A 15,425-nucleotide genomic window follows, 5' to 3' on the forward strand; every position below is an offset into this window, starting at 1 on the left:
CCTTTTTCGTTTCATGCCGATTAAAAGTTTAACGTCATTAGATGATCTAATGATGTTATTAGATCAAAGCTTTTTTGTATTTAAACTGGTCTTAGGTTTAGTGCCTGGCATCATTTATACCTCAAAGCCTTTTGGAGTTCATAGCTTACCTGGTGCATAAGTAATAATACTTTATGCATTACACCAGCATCATGAATGAGACAGCCACGAGGCAACATGAACCGGTCCAGCACAACACTCAGCGCTGGTAGAATAAATAAAAAGGGGGGAAAACCACTGAGTGCTCTGTTATTAGCTATATTTCACACAAACCCAAACTCTCATATGACCCTCCGCTGTGCAGGCAAAGGCACTGATTCAAGCCGACAGAAATTCTTGGCACAGACCGCCCACTCCATTCACTGGCTGCTGTTCAGCTGTCATACCCGCCACTGAAGTTTCTCTTTTTAATAGGGTGCTGTGGAGAGATGAATGTACTCATATAAGCTGTGGCAGTCGTAGGTAATGTGTTTATCCATAGTTAACTGCTCGTTCTAGATCAGATACGATGAGAGGAGTGAAAGGATGTAGCCTTGTGACAGCAGCAAAGAAGAGACAGGTATAAATAAGAACTTAGCAAGCTCTGGTTACATAACATGCACCAATGATTCCCAAAGTCAGGTTTAGGAACCTCCAGGGAATATCAGGGGGCTGCCAGAAATAGGAGCAATTGTCATGCTTCATTATCTTTTGCTTCCTTTGAGTGAGCTTAGTATGTAGTAAGGCATATTTAATACAATTCCTTCCCCACAAGGGTGCCACATTGTATTTTTCCATATTTTCTTTATGAGCGTTTGTAGGAAAAGTATGAATCCCAAAATAAATAATGCATGTAGGCCTAGGCCTATAAAAACAATGATCATACCAGTAATACAATTAAAAAGGACTTAAACTCAGAAAACATACCAAAAGATGAATGAACCATGCAGCACAATTGAACAATCATTCTATTTCAACCTATTTCTGGCCAGATATTTCCCTGCATTATGTAAACCTGGACTATAAAAAAAACAAATGCAAATGAGGCATTTATACACTGCTCATGTGAGCGGTTTACTTTTGCTGTACTCCACACTCGACTGTCACTGTATGCAGAGGAAGTATATTGTGTGTTTTTATACACGAAGGCTTTATAGGCTTCAACAGCATTTGTACATTATGTACCTGGCTGGAAGTATTCTGTGGCGATCAAAAAGGAAATAAACACTGCTGTTACAGGCACTATGATGTGCACAGAAACATAGCAGAGCGTCACACAGTCCCCCCATCTCTCTCACACACACACCGTCTGAGATGAGAGCGACTTGTTTACAGCAGCCCCGCAGAGCTTCGGCTGGGGCTGTTTGGGACGCCCGTGGGTGCTGTGCAGCTCTTGGAAGGCGGACGTGCGGTGAATGACAGTGCAGATGGCCTAGCGCCATCACTGCCACCTGAACCTCCCCAAGCCACCACACACACACACACACACGCGCACTTAAAGGTTCATGAGGTCAGACGCTTCAAAACAACCTGCCTGCGGCCATCTCAAGTGCAAAAATAAACCCTGCAATCTTACCTTTTTTTTCCCAAGTACGTTCATGCTCCTCACTGCAGATTCAGTCATTTCTGCTAAAAATCATATCGCTGTTATTTTGCATGGATAGACACACAAAACCCAAACACGCACTCGGAAGCACACAAACACAGTGGCCTGCCATTATCTTTTTCCCAGAATGTGATCCGCCTGGTGTGTTACGAGGCATACAGTAAATCAATCTCAGAGGCATTGCATAATAGTTTGAGAGCTGTGTCCAAATAGCGAAATAATCATCTTGTCAACTGGTCTGCTCTGGCTCGCACTGGCTGAAAAAAAAATTAAATCACAAGGTCCGTCTCCGATTTCCAGACAAACAAGAGTGTTTACACTAAGTAACATTATGAAGTTGGGACTCTGCTGTCGACGAAATATTGACTGTTTGCCAGTGTTTTCTTAGATAAGAAACATCTGGTGAACAGCAGTAGTTATGTTATATCCTTATCAACACTATCATTCATGTTTATCCTCTAACTTCATTTTGATGATTTTTAGCTCTTAGTTCTGAGACCATTACATCTTTTTAGAAGGCCAACATTCTAAGTTTACAGTTACTGAATGGCGTAATGGTATTTGGAAATGTATTCTATAGCTTTAACGGCACCAGCCTGTCCTTAGAGGAAAAATGAATAAATCAAAGCTTATGAGACTGATCTCTAAAGTTAAGGATCATATTCATCAGGCACATTCCTGTTGACTGGGCTAAGCTTATCTGGGTTTATACTGACCTGTCATACTGACAAATAGAGATCAGAGCAGAGCAGTAAAATACTGGAAAACAACTAAATGAATCCCCACAGGTTACACATATTCTTCTAAATATATTCCGATTTTAAATGTTTAAGAATCAGGATATTCAATGCGTTTTTTTTTTGTTTTTTTTTTTTTTTGTTTGTTTGTTTGTTTGTTTGTTTGTTTTTTTACAGTATTGTAAAGTCTAATTGCGTTTTTCCTGAAACTGTTTATATTGGATGCGACCTTTGCTGTTACCTGGCACAGCAAAGACAAAACTTCTCCACAAGGTCAAAGTTTGGTCCCATGTCATCTAATCTAATCTGAACTCTTTCCCTTCTCACATACGCCTCCACTGCCATCTGCATTTAACTGCTTTTTTTTGTGAGTGCTGTGCCATCACACAGGTAGTCGTCGTTCTTCTTGTCCTGAAATGCAGCTTTTATTGATGTAACAGGTGCTTAGCTCGACTGTGGCAGTCAAAATAACACATCTCCTCCTCTGTTTGGCTTTCAGAATGGAAGCTAAAGTTAGACATCTTTGAGGTTTTTCTGCCACTTGATGGAAGGTGATGCCAATGCATAATGCATGAGGAGAGAGGGAAGACTTTGTCTGGCTGCTTTTTATAGACCGCCAAAGCTCTGCTGCTGCGCACACACACACACACACACACACACACACACACACACACACACAATCACATAGAGAGACGCACACATGCCTGAGCCAACCGTCTCACTCGATGCGCTGTAACCTCTCACAGATCAAGAAGGCAGGAGCAGAGGAAAAACAGGAATCTAGCAAACTGGCAACATTGTCGAGAGCAAAAAAAAAAAGAAAAAGAAAGAAACAACAAGACGAAACAGAAATGTTGACGCGCTATTTTGAGATAGCAAGGTCTTTTGATACATAAACCAAAAGAGAAGCAAGGGGAAGTGGGAGCAGCGGGGCTGGTGTTTGTCTCAAAGATGGGCTTTAACAGAAATACTTTATACATGTGATCTTACACGCTCTCCCTCGTCTTTGTTCCCACCGTTCCAACACTTCAGTGAAAGTGTCTTTAGGCCTAGTTAAAATGGGAGGAAAAAAAAAAGAGTTATCACACAAGGGAGAGCAGAGAATGTCAAATAATTTGCAGGCAAGCCTAGCTTGTACTTTTGGGTTACAGACTTTGCAAACCCCCATTTGCTGCCCTCAAAAGTATGGAGTTATGTTCTTCTTATCCCTCTAATCTTTATTTAACCTGGCTGGTTGACTAAGAGCAGACTGTCATTTATAGTAATGACCTGGGGGAGTCTGCAGGGAGCTGCACATGTACACACTCACACCTGTCTCACCCCGTACCACCACAGTGACGGGCCACAGCCTCAGTGGTAACTAATTCTAATCATCTGCTGCTTTTTCCGCCGACTTTTGCGTCATCATCATCATTTGAAAGCCAAAAAAAGAAGAAGAATTTATGGTTCTTTCAAAACTTTGAAAGCCCTCCTATGGGAAGGAAGAAACTTTAGGTTTATTATGTTTTAACCAACGTGTTTTACAAGTGAGTTGGCAAACTAAACACTTACATGTGGGCTCTTCGACGGGCAGCACCCTACTGTTGTGAAGAGTTTTTTTTCTCCTTTCTTAGTTTGAAGTGAATCACGAGATTGAACACTGGTGTACAGGAAATGCTCTGCTTGAATGATCCGTTCTCAAGTAGGCCGATGAGAAGTTTGAATACAACCCCCCCTTTGTGTTGAATTTGCCGTGTCTTGCCAAAGGCGCACATTTTCAACTGTCTTTGCTAATTTTCCTCCACTAAAAATTTATCCCGCCAGTTTGTGGATTCGAACTGCAACCTCGAGGTCATGTTCGTTTCTTCAGTCGCACCTCTTATTGAATAAAAGGACTTTGTCAAAGAGGGAAAACACTTCATGCTGAGTGGAACTGTAGCAGAGAGGTTGAAATGGGTTCCAGAGCAAGACTGGGGGTATTAAAAGTGTGAATCCTACCTTCTAAGCTTTGGGGGAATCCAGGTATCTAAGTGGGATTAGGTTGAAATAGTTTCTTACTGCCCAGGAAGAACAATTAGAAGTTTCTGGGATTATTTGTCTTCTCTTACCTGACAACCAAGGCTCTTGTAACAGTGTGTGCTTAGCTAGAAATCATGCTTGGGTGGTGATAATTAGTGAAAACAGCTGTTACACAGAAACTGTCACTTCTTACATTATTTCATTACTACTGAAACTACAGCAAATTTAACAATCAGGAAAGAGAGGCGACAAAATTTGAGTCTTTTTACCCTGAAGAGCAGATTTTTCTAAACCTAAGTGTTAACTGCCAGGATGTAATATCACTCAATTATCATCTTTAAATGAAGTAGAGTAAAATGATTTTTATTTTATCTTAATGAGATTCTCGTTAAATCAGATAATTTTTTACTCTTTTTTTTTTTCCCCTTGCAGAGCAGGAGGCAAGAGGCGGAAATATGGAGAGGCTAAATTCTAAATATCGTGTTCAACAAGTGAGCAACTAAGAAATTAAAGTGACTTAAGTGCTTGTCATTCTGCAATTGTACTCCGCCAGGCTTTCATGAAAGAGGCTGGTGAATTTCCAATCTGGAAAATGTTGAGATTGATGACACATTTCATTCTGGGAGGCGCTGCGTGAGGCGGGGCCAGCATCGCCGCACAGTGGTCATTAATTAGGGCTCCAATGGCAGAAGAAGTTTTTAAAATCCCTCACTGAGGCAGACTGACAACACTTTTATTCCTTCATGTCATTATGCCCTCTCGTGCTACTGCTTCTCCCTCTTGGAGCCCAGATGTCAGATATTGTGCAAAACCTTGTGGGTTTTTCTGAATTCAGTCATAAGAAAGAGACACATATCCAAATGGCTAAATTTTAGTTTAGCAGTCATGGGTTTTTGTTTGTCTTTCATGCTTGACAATGGTTTTCGGCCTCAAAATGTCAAACTTTGGACTCTTACGTCTTACCTTAGTTTTCTAAGCATTATGTCTACATGGTTATATTAACTAATACTGAGCGTCACAGAGAATATTGTGTTTTTTAGCTGTGATATTTCGGCTTGGTGGTGTCTTACTCAGGTCTGAAAGCCCATTGATTCCATTCATCTATCTCCATCTCAGGGCTCATTCATCTTTAAAACGAATAGTGGGGAGTAGGGACACATGTGGGCAACAAGGAAGACACAGGATTTATTGTAGACACAAAATGCTACACATACCACCTTTAAACTGCGTGTAAAACCATTAGGAGTTTGTGCATTACATTAATTAGTCCTGTGGGTAAGGACACCTCTTGTGGGCTAACTCAGACATGACTGATTGGATTTTAATGAAACTTGTGGATATCATTAATCTTACTGCTTACAGCCACCTGTCAAAGTTACCCCTGTTATCAAAATTGCACTGATCAGATCCAATAAAATGATACCTCATACCAGCACCCAAAGTTGGCACCGTGATTCCAGTTGATAAATATCTTTCTGATGTGCTGCGACAGAGTCTGTGTCACTCCAGCAGGGGAACATGTTTACTGTTGTTAATTTTTTGCATTGTTCTTAACCCCCAGAACACGATATAGCTGTTTTCTCTTGACACCCCCCCAGGGCGAACTTGGGGGTGGTGGTATCTGCAATATTATAAATAACACAGTGAGGATGAAAGGCAGTGGCGCTCTCCCTCCCCATCCTTCTGTCTCTCCTCTTTTCCTCCCGCCCTGCTACTCATCTATGCTCAACACGAGTGCCTCGGCATTCGCGTGTGTGGCTTGAATTTATATGAACGTCTCCCTGGAAGGGGACAACGGGGGCCAAGTCATTGATATGTGCAGGAGGACTCAGGATAAACAGCCCACGCCGACCGGTGTTACGCCAGTCTGCCTGATACATTTTGATTGAGCAAAGACAGAGGGGTGGAGTAGGTGTGGGAGGGCAATGGAATATGGGAGGATTAAAAGCAAGGATAAACTGACAGAAAAGGAGCGTTTTGTTGTTGTTTTATTTATTTATTTTTTTTCACCTGGTTTTCCAGACTGTCACAAAATGGATCCACGTAATGCCCACCACACATGGTGCCTCACTTAAACCGAGATGCCGTTATTGTTCTGATTGTTGTCTTTCCTTTTACCTTGAAATCTGGACTGTTGTTCAATGGCATCCATCTGGGTCCATCTTTTTGTTTCATTGAACACCACCATCACTATTCCCCTCTCACCCTTTCTGACCATGCCTGTGTGGCATGGTCAGCCTCCTAATGGACTGGAAATTGAGGATGAAAAAAGTCCCTTGTTCTCCCTCTCCATCTCTCTCAGTCAGAAAACCAAAATGAGAGGTGGCGGCGGCACACTGCGCCGCTTATGGCCACATTAGGATCAGCCACCAAAGTGTCACTGAATCGCCTCGTGCATCTTTTGGCTTTGTTCACCATGACAGGGGGGTTGTGTGTTTGTCAGTGGTCCTCTTCCACCCTGTGCTTTTATCCCCAAATGGATGTACAATTGCTTGGGCTCTTACTTCTAAAGTGCATTATCCCACTTAATAATTTTTGAAATTCAATCATTACTCAGCAAACAAATGTCAATGAAAAGAGTTGACTGTTAGCTGTTAATGTCACATTTCATGCTCTGCTACTACCTTTGCAATTTTGATGTGTGATTGTTATCAGGCTCTACCTCTGGCTTTGGCTTGTTTCCCATTAAAGTACCTTGAATATTTAATGGAATTAGAAAAATACAATGTTAATTACTGGTGACATTTAAATAGAACGGACTGTTAATAAGGTCTACAGCATCAAGCTGGTGTTTTGTTTGTTTGTGCTTTGCTTCCATCGAGAATCAAAATGTTAACAGCTGCATAAACATATAGAAATAGAAATTAACATTAACCAATTAATGCCAAAAATTCTGGAGTACCCCACCTAATTAATACTCAACAACTCATACAACTTATCTGTTCAATGGTCAATTTTTTTGGACAGTCATAAAAAAAATCTGACTCAACAAGGCTATTTTTTTCTTTCTCTTTGAACAAATTCACACAGGAAGGAATTGATGTTGATTGAACATTAGTTGATATGTTTATTTTTACATGTTTTAAATAGCCCCGTAAAATTTGTATAGAAGACAAAAGAGAACCTGACAGTTTGGTACATGTTTAAGCAGCCACTTATTTCCAGGGGAGACAAAAGGAAACCAACGTTCAATTCGGAGTGCTCTTCATAAGCGCCTTAAGACTACTAGCTCAATTGTTTTTACCGCCGATTTTGTCACCAGCTAGTTGACAACGTGGCCTGTGTCTTGGTGCTAGGCAGACAGATTTATGACTTTTTAACTTTTACGGTTGATGAGAGAAGCTAAAAAAAAACACTAAAATCGTTTGACTCATTGCTTCTATGAAAATATTAATAAACACATCTTGAAGGAGGCAGAACTCATGTGGAAGAGAGATTTATAACATGTAATTACACGTAGGTTACATTCTTTATGTTTTATTCTGAGCTAATAGCAAACCTGAGGGACCAACGGTGCCAGAAAATGTCCTTGACAACTCCATTTTCACTGTCACAAAATGTCTTGGATGCCTACGTAAGTTGCTCACCATCCCTTTGATACTTAAGTCTGAGCTCTATTCAGCAGCCCTCCTTCCCCCAATTATCAGTTCTTTTTCATCTTATCCACAGAACTAATGAACAGACAGATACGCATACACACACACACAGCTTTTCCTCAATTTACCACCTCTTATCAATTGCCTCCCTTTATCTTTTAGTGTTTTCTTCTTTCCATCTTAACCCTCCATTCCTCTTTCTCCAAAGCTTTTATTTACGAACATCGTTTCAGGTTGTTTTATAGCTCCCCTCAGGACCAGAGGATGGAAGGGAGAAAAAATGGAAAGATGAAAGGATATATGAGGATAGAGAGTAACACTCAAGGCCGCTGAGGGAGAAATACATTTTGGGCAAGCAATGAGAAATAAGTGCAAGTCATCAAGCATTGCCCCGCTCTGCTTTTCTTTTTCTGTTCTTTTTTTTTTTTTTTTTTTTGTCAAATAGTTTGGATGTGGTGATATAAAATGCTGATGTGAGCTGGAGAGGGCATCAGCATGAGTTCCAAACCGAGTCATTTGATTTAATGAGGTTTGGCAGTAGATTCACTGCCTCTGTCAAAGCCCAATCATGTGAAATCTAGATGACTCAAAGCCATCAAAGGACCACGGAGGTCTTTCAGTTGTTTTATTTGTTGTAGTGTATCAGTAGATCAGCTCATTTAGTCTTTTTAAACCATCAGATCGTAGGGAAAAGGACAGGTGGGAAGCTTGATTCTTTATTTCTCCAAATGTAGCACTAGTTATGATATATGACCAGCTAAGTCCACCGGCAAAATGGGGAGGGGGAGAAGTTCTGAATTGCAGGAGGCAAGCTGTTACTGCTCAATAACACAGGCCCGTAATCGACTCACATTTCAAACATGCACACACATGCACTCAGACAGCCCCTTGGTTGGGCTGAATTTTACGAGGAAGCACACCGCACGAGGTGATCAGCATATGTTTTGTTGACATAAATTTAAAATTTATTGCCGTTGTCAAAAGTGACTGTTGGACAAAGTCGATTATTAACTGAGTAAATGGCCTGAGAGAGTTTTATGTGAACTTCCTTAATGGCTACAGTCAGTCTGTTTCAAATCATCCTCCCTCCACCCCCTCCCTAAGCTCCCACACACACACACGCACACTAGCATCTATTTTAGAAACACAACATGAAAGCAGACAGTTACAATGGGATTTCAGTGTGTGTTTGCATAGAGAGAGGTCTGCCCGAGCTAAATCACTGAGCTGAGACAATATTTTAGTATCCTTTTACATGCCATTGAACCTTGTTGAAGCTAAATTACATTATTATTAGCTCTGCTTAGGCATACAAAGCATTTTAAGGCAGATAAATCATAGCTAAGCTCCTCGCTGTTTTCCATTTTTCATCTTACTCCATATTATCCTAAAGGTGTGAGTTTACCGTTCGCCTTTCAGCAAATTTTGTGTGGTCATGAAACCAGCACAGAAGAAAACACCCGAATCTACAAGGTGACCTTGTTTGCCTTTCCAGTGTCTCCCTGCTCATAGGACAAGTTAGTCTAGTTATATATTTTTAATCATCTCTTTAGTTGCAATACCAGAATAGCAGACAAGCTTTTTTTTTTTTTTTTAAAGGCCTTGTAGCTAGAATAGTTCAGTCAGCTTGGCTCAAAGTGTTGACTGCTTCAGTTATAACACATTAAACTGTGAAGGTGCATTTAGTAAATATGATTACTTTTTTAAACGGATACAGACTTGGTCTGAGGATAACAAACTCCATTAGCTTTGGCATGTCGGTGCCTTTAGATGGTTTGCACTCGCCCTGATTGTGGTTTATCGCTAACCTCACGTCTGCCAACGAAATACAAGTCGCTGCTGGGGCAAGGTTATCGCCTTTCAATTAAACATTTTTACACTACTACAATACATTTAATCATAATTTACAGACAGCCGCTCGAATATTGAAAATCCAGAATGTCCTGTGGACTTAACATAGCTAAATGGCAGAAGAAAGTGGAATCATTAGTGTTTGAAATGGTCAGGCATCTGGAAGTCCAGAGCCTTTCCTTTAACAGTCTAAATAACTGGACCAGGTGATGCTAACATTCTGTTGAACATCCAGTAATGTCCTGTTTCAGTGGGCAGTGCTGGCCATTGCTGTTAAATTTAACAGACTCTCAGCTGAGGACACACACAAACACAAACACTGCACTTTGCTCATCAACACTACATTTGCGGTGAAAATACATGGCATTGCTTCCACTTGAAGTGGCCTTAATAAGTCCATCCATACCTTATCAGCGCTCTGTCTGGGGGGCACAATGGTCAGATTGAAGAGGGACACAAAAGGCCTTTGAAAGGCTTTGTGCTCCTAGTGTGTTGTGTTGTGGTTTACCACTTGCACATGTTTTCTCCTTATCACAGAGAAAGTGTGCGAATACATCGCCTATGATCCTTAAAGGGGGGAAAAAGAAACCAACAAAACAGTTTGTCCATTTTGTGATTTCCATTTTGCTTTTAAACCTATTCAAAGCCAAAATTACATTAATGAAATATCAGGAGCAAAGGTTGGGTTACTCAGAGGTAAAACACGAGGGCATCAGTCTCGTGCTGCTGTTTTGCACCAGCCGTAGATTTAAAGTACAATGCAGAGGTGGCAGGGATTGCGCTCTGTCTGACGGCTGTTGCCTTAATAGACCAGAATGCCGTGCATCTATAATATATGTTGCAGTCTTGTGCAAGTGCTATTGATCTTTCCATCTGTATGTGTAACTGACAGCAGCGTGGTTGCGTTTTGATGCTGTATTGTTATACATGTATGCCCGCTTCCCATTGAACAGCAGCATTGAGATTTCTCTGCCGCTTGTTGAGATGCGTTTTGGGAAAAGGGGGAAGTGGAAACATTTTATTTTACATTCATTACATCAAGATGAGACTCCGACTCTGTGCTGTCGCAGATTGATACTCGTATGAGAGTACTGTCTTCTTTCAGCTGTATTCATCTCTCTCTGTATATGTTTCTTCCCCTCTTTGGCTTTCCAAGTGTCCTTATGGGGGCATTTGGCATTTACAGAGTCTTTTAATTACTGTCTACTTGCCAAAGGGCCATCATTCTGGCTTTGGTCTCTCCACAAACTTCTAGCCACCGCAATGGCTATCGTGGCTTCGTCAGCATCTCAACATCGTCTTACAGTTCAAATTTTTAGCGCTCTTGTGTTTGGTTTCAAGGAGAGTTTTGCAGCAGTTGTTGCCAAAGTCACATGAACCATTGCCATAGGAAACGCTGTAATCTCACTCCGTCTGTCTCGGTCTCATCCTCGCTCCGTCTCTCGCTACCCCTCTCGAGGCACAAAAGAGAGCTGTAAATCAATTTGCATTCGACATCTGACATCAATCAGTCATGTTTTGGGAGAGTGGCACCACCCCCTCCTCTGCGGCTTTGTTGAGAGACGCTAAGATGGATGGCTGTCATCTCGCCCAAGTTGAGCGGATCTCTTATCAAGGGCATTGTTTCCCCAAGAATGCACTCGGCTGATGACTCTGCGGCACCTGACTCGTCGACGGAGACTATGAATTCTGTCTGTTTGACGTTGTCTTGCTTTGTCTGCCAGATGCACGCACTCACCTGGCACTTTTCCTGTGCACATGCAGAGTGCTTTTTCAGTTTGCATAGATTTTTTTTATTTAATTTTTTTTCCATTGCTTACATTCTAACGAAACCACAGCTTGATCATTTGTTTAAGGAGTGAAGGTGCCTAATGTATTCATCTGGCACCTTCATCGAAACGATGACAGCCCTGGTGCCGCCGTATGTGTGGGAAGATTATTGATTGTGTCAAATCTAAAACTGGACCAACTTGAAAAATCGTTACATGGGTGTGTGTGTGTGTGTCCGTGTGTGTGCCTTTTGTGTACCTCTCTCAAGGCAAGGTATTTGAAGTTCTCGGGAGGCTTAAGGCACTGTGGTAGTTGTTTGGCAATTCGTGTCACCTTAATTGCTTTAGAGCACTTTCAGATATCTCTCAAGAATAATATGCTTTGTACCACGCCGTGGGGTCTTGAGGATTTTGTAACAGAGAGAGTCATGAAGATGGACTTTATGCTGTCAGATGTTATTTAGTTACCTAACCTTCAAGGTCTTTTACCACATAATCAAATATTAACCCCTTAGTGATGCCCCTAAATTGTGTCACTGTCCTTTTGGCAAAACACAACAAACAAACAAAAAAAAAAAAAGACAACTGATTGGAGACTATTGTTCTTTCAAATTATACTTCACTTTCTGGTTTAGAAAGCAGAAGTCAAAACTGGTGAATGTCTTATTCTCTAAACGGCTTTGCCTGAATAAATCATTCTATTTCTCTTTATAGCATCTTATCCATTTGCAGCACTTGAGATGCAGGAAGTTGATAATGCCTCTGCTTGAAAAGCATCTTGTGATTTACAGCACTAAGTCATGGTCTGGTGCTTCCTGCACAAGAATAATATGAAGAAGAATATGTGGTAGCTGGATGGGTTGTTATACCGGTGGTTATTGTTATGTGCCGATGTTATGAATGATGAAGTGTGACTTTTTTTCCCTCTGATAGCGAAAGGCTGAACCTTTAGTTGAGCTCAAAGTTATCAGTTATCAGACTGTAAAAATGCCACTTTGTTAGAGACACAAACATCTATTTGAGTGATGTGCATGCACATTAAGCTCTGCCTGCTCCAAACTGACTGTCTTACCAACAGAGTCCAAACAATGAAGTGTTTGTTTTGCTCTTTGTCAACAGGAAGATGCACAGTGGAATGAAGACCTACGGCTGTGAGCTCTGTGGCAAGAGCTTCCTGGACAGCCTCCGTCTACGGATGCATTTGCTGTCTCATTCAGGTAATTTAACAAAAAAAGAAAAAAGATAGCTCAGCTTAATCACAAATCCACAGCCCCATTCGGTGATCACTGCTGGGATAGCCCCTGTTGACATTGCTGGGTTTACTGTTGATTATAGGAAAGGTCTGACGGGATTTTGAAAGATCGAGCATTCATTACTGCAGTTCTGTACAGTTGTGTTCAATCATTGTACAGGAAAAATGCTTCTCTCAGAATTTTGCCACTCTCAAGGAGGAACGTGAAAGAAATATAAAACCGAATTGAATGAAAAACAGTAATTTTAACCTCTACTAACCATTTTAACTAACCAGCTCCTTAACAGGTTAGACCAATATTTCTGATGATGGAACCCTTTTATTGTAATTCAGTTATAGCATTTCTAAGATAAATTTTTACTTCGTCTAGTACTTTTGGTTTATTTTATGTTTAAGTTACTTAGCACTGCTGTGCAGCTTAGTTGTCAAAGTAAAATAAATGTGTGCTTATGTATTGCAGGCTTTTGAAATCATTTACAACATGATTGCCAAAAATAAAAATAGACTTGATATAGCCAGGATTTTAGAAGTGCTGAGGTCATAGATCAAAATCCTTCCGCGAAAGCCTTCCTATCAAAGTAGCCTGATTAATTTATTTATCTTATTCAATATTTTTTCAAATGTATTTATTTACCTCTGAATTTCATCTTCTGCGTTTTATCCGCTTCCCAAGGATGCAACCTTGTCTCTGCAACCCTGAACTTATGCAAGTTTTATGTCCTTAAGAGTTTGATTTTGAGAGTTAATTTGTATGAATGGTAGCAGCATTGCGGCAGGCTGTCAGTGTGGTTGGTGAGCTTAACGTCCACACGATTACAAGTAAATGAGTGAGACATGCATGGCCTTTATGACAGAGGAGTGAATTTATTTAAACTCTCGCAGTCTCAACTAAAACTTAACTGCTGCTTTCACTGCTACACAGTAATTCACGGACACAGAGATTCACTAAATTACTGATTTACGCTATCAGTTTTTAAAAAATAAATAAGTCTTTTTTCATAGAAAGGATGTAAAATGAACATCAACTCTGGAGTTGCTTCAGCCTGAGTGCTGAATGAAAGGATGGCTTGCCTTACACTTGCTTAATCCCAATATAAATATAGTGGTTTTGAATATGTGAATGTGGAGCATAAGCCAGTTTCTGTGATTTGTGGATTAAATAACTGTTCAGCCTGGCAGCTCTGGGAAACTTAACCCAAAAAGGTGCCTGCGCATCATCATCCTGCCATTCTACACCTGACCATGACACTGGAAGTCTGCAAGGCAGTGCAGAACGCTGGACACATTGATTGGCCCGCTCTGACGCTATAACGCCCACCCCCAAACACACACATACACACACACACACACACACACATTCACCAGCAGTCTCTGTGCTGTGAGCCTACTTAGCACAGCGCTGCTTTAATGGCATGGACCGCCTTTTATAGGCAGCAAAGAGCTCCTCAGTCCTGAGGCCCTAAGTGCAGATGGTTTATTGAGACACTGTAAAAGCCATGGGACCTCTGAGGGAACCCCCGTCTGCACACATACACACGCATACAGATCCCGAATCCATGTGTTGATGTTGGCTCAGAGATTGAGCCCTCTGTTTGGTACCCTGCATGTTTTTCCAGTGATACACATTAAGTGGCCCGAATTGTCTTGGCATTAGCATTGTCAGGACTCAACCATGACCCCCCCCCCCAGCCAACGACCGTCAGCAGGCAGACAACGATAATTGCCGGGATCATTTGTTTGTTTGTATCTCACCAAATTCTAAACAATGACTGAGATGGATTCTGACACTCCTGCTATGTTGTGACAAAGATGAATGACAAACTCATGCTGTGCCAGTGAATTGGCTCGGCACACTGCTCAGCGTGTCAAAAACAAAAGTTGCTCCAAGGAAATATTCACTGTTTATTTTAAAATTACACCCAGTTTTCACAGCCTCTCCCCCCCCCCCTCGCCTCTCACTCACTTGTCAAGAGGAGAGAGAGCTCTCGCAATTGTGATTGCAACTGTTTGGGAGATTATTTTATTTTTATTTTTTTTGTTTTTTTCGGATTGTTTTCTTGTGCATATCTCCCACTGAAGTGTGTGATTCCTAACACTTTGCACGGAGCCCTACAGCTTCGGCCCCGATGCTGGCTCCTGTTTTTCCTTCAGTGGGAAAAGTGAGCATGAAGTCAGGCGTTATGACAAAGTGGAGGCTGAGGGTGAGTCAAGTTAACCTTGTCCTCAGACTCTTGTTGGCTGTTTCCTGACGTGTGTGCGCAGTTTCCCACATGCTCTCGTGGAGATTAGCCTTAAATGCCTCACGTGAATGCAAGTTGTCCTGAATTTATACTTCATGTTGTCATTGTATTAGTCATGGTAGTTATAATAGTAACACTAACTAGTGTGGGCCAGCGCATGTGCTTGGACATTATATATCATACTGAGTCCTGTTAGTTACTCCTCAATACTTACGGGCCCTTTTCTAATGAATGTAGGTGTTGTAGTTATTTCTGTAGTGCCAATTGTCAAACATTTAAGTCTGGCAATTACTCAGTGAATGCTGCTGATGATGATAAAAAAGGCTCGTTGTGAGGATTAAAAATTAGACTTGTAGCA

At 41.2% G+C, this 15,425-nt stretch overlaps 1 protein-coding gene across 4 annotated transcripts in view; it reads left to right on the forward strand.

Annotated features, from left to right (window-relative positions):
- zbtb16a (zinc finger and BTB domain containing 16a) overlaps window positions 1-15,425 on the forward strand; it is a 132,157-nt gene that overhangs the window by 38,555 nt on the left and 78,177 nt on the right. For all 4 annotated transcript variants that reach the window (XM_029518845.1, XM_029518847.1, XM_029518848.1 and 1 more), the window contains exon 3: window positions 12,695-12,792. In XM_029518845.1, coding sequence (XP_029374705.1) covers window positions 12,695-12,792 — 98 coding nt within the window. The remainder of the gene's footprint in view (window positions 1-12,694; window positions 12,793-15,425) is intronic.

Source organism: Echeneis naucrates, chromosome 14 (genome assembly GCF_900963305.1).
Source record: "Echeneis naucrates chromosome 14, fEcheNa1.1, whole genome shotgun sequence".
In the NCBI taxonomy this organism is placed as follows: Eukaryota; Metazoa; Chordata; class Actinopteri; order Carangiformes; family Echeneidae; genus Echeneis; species Echeneis naucrates.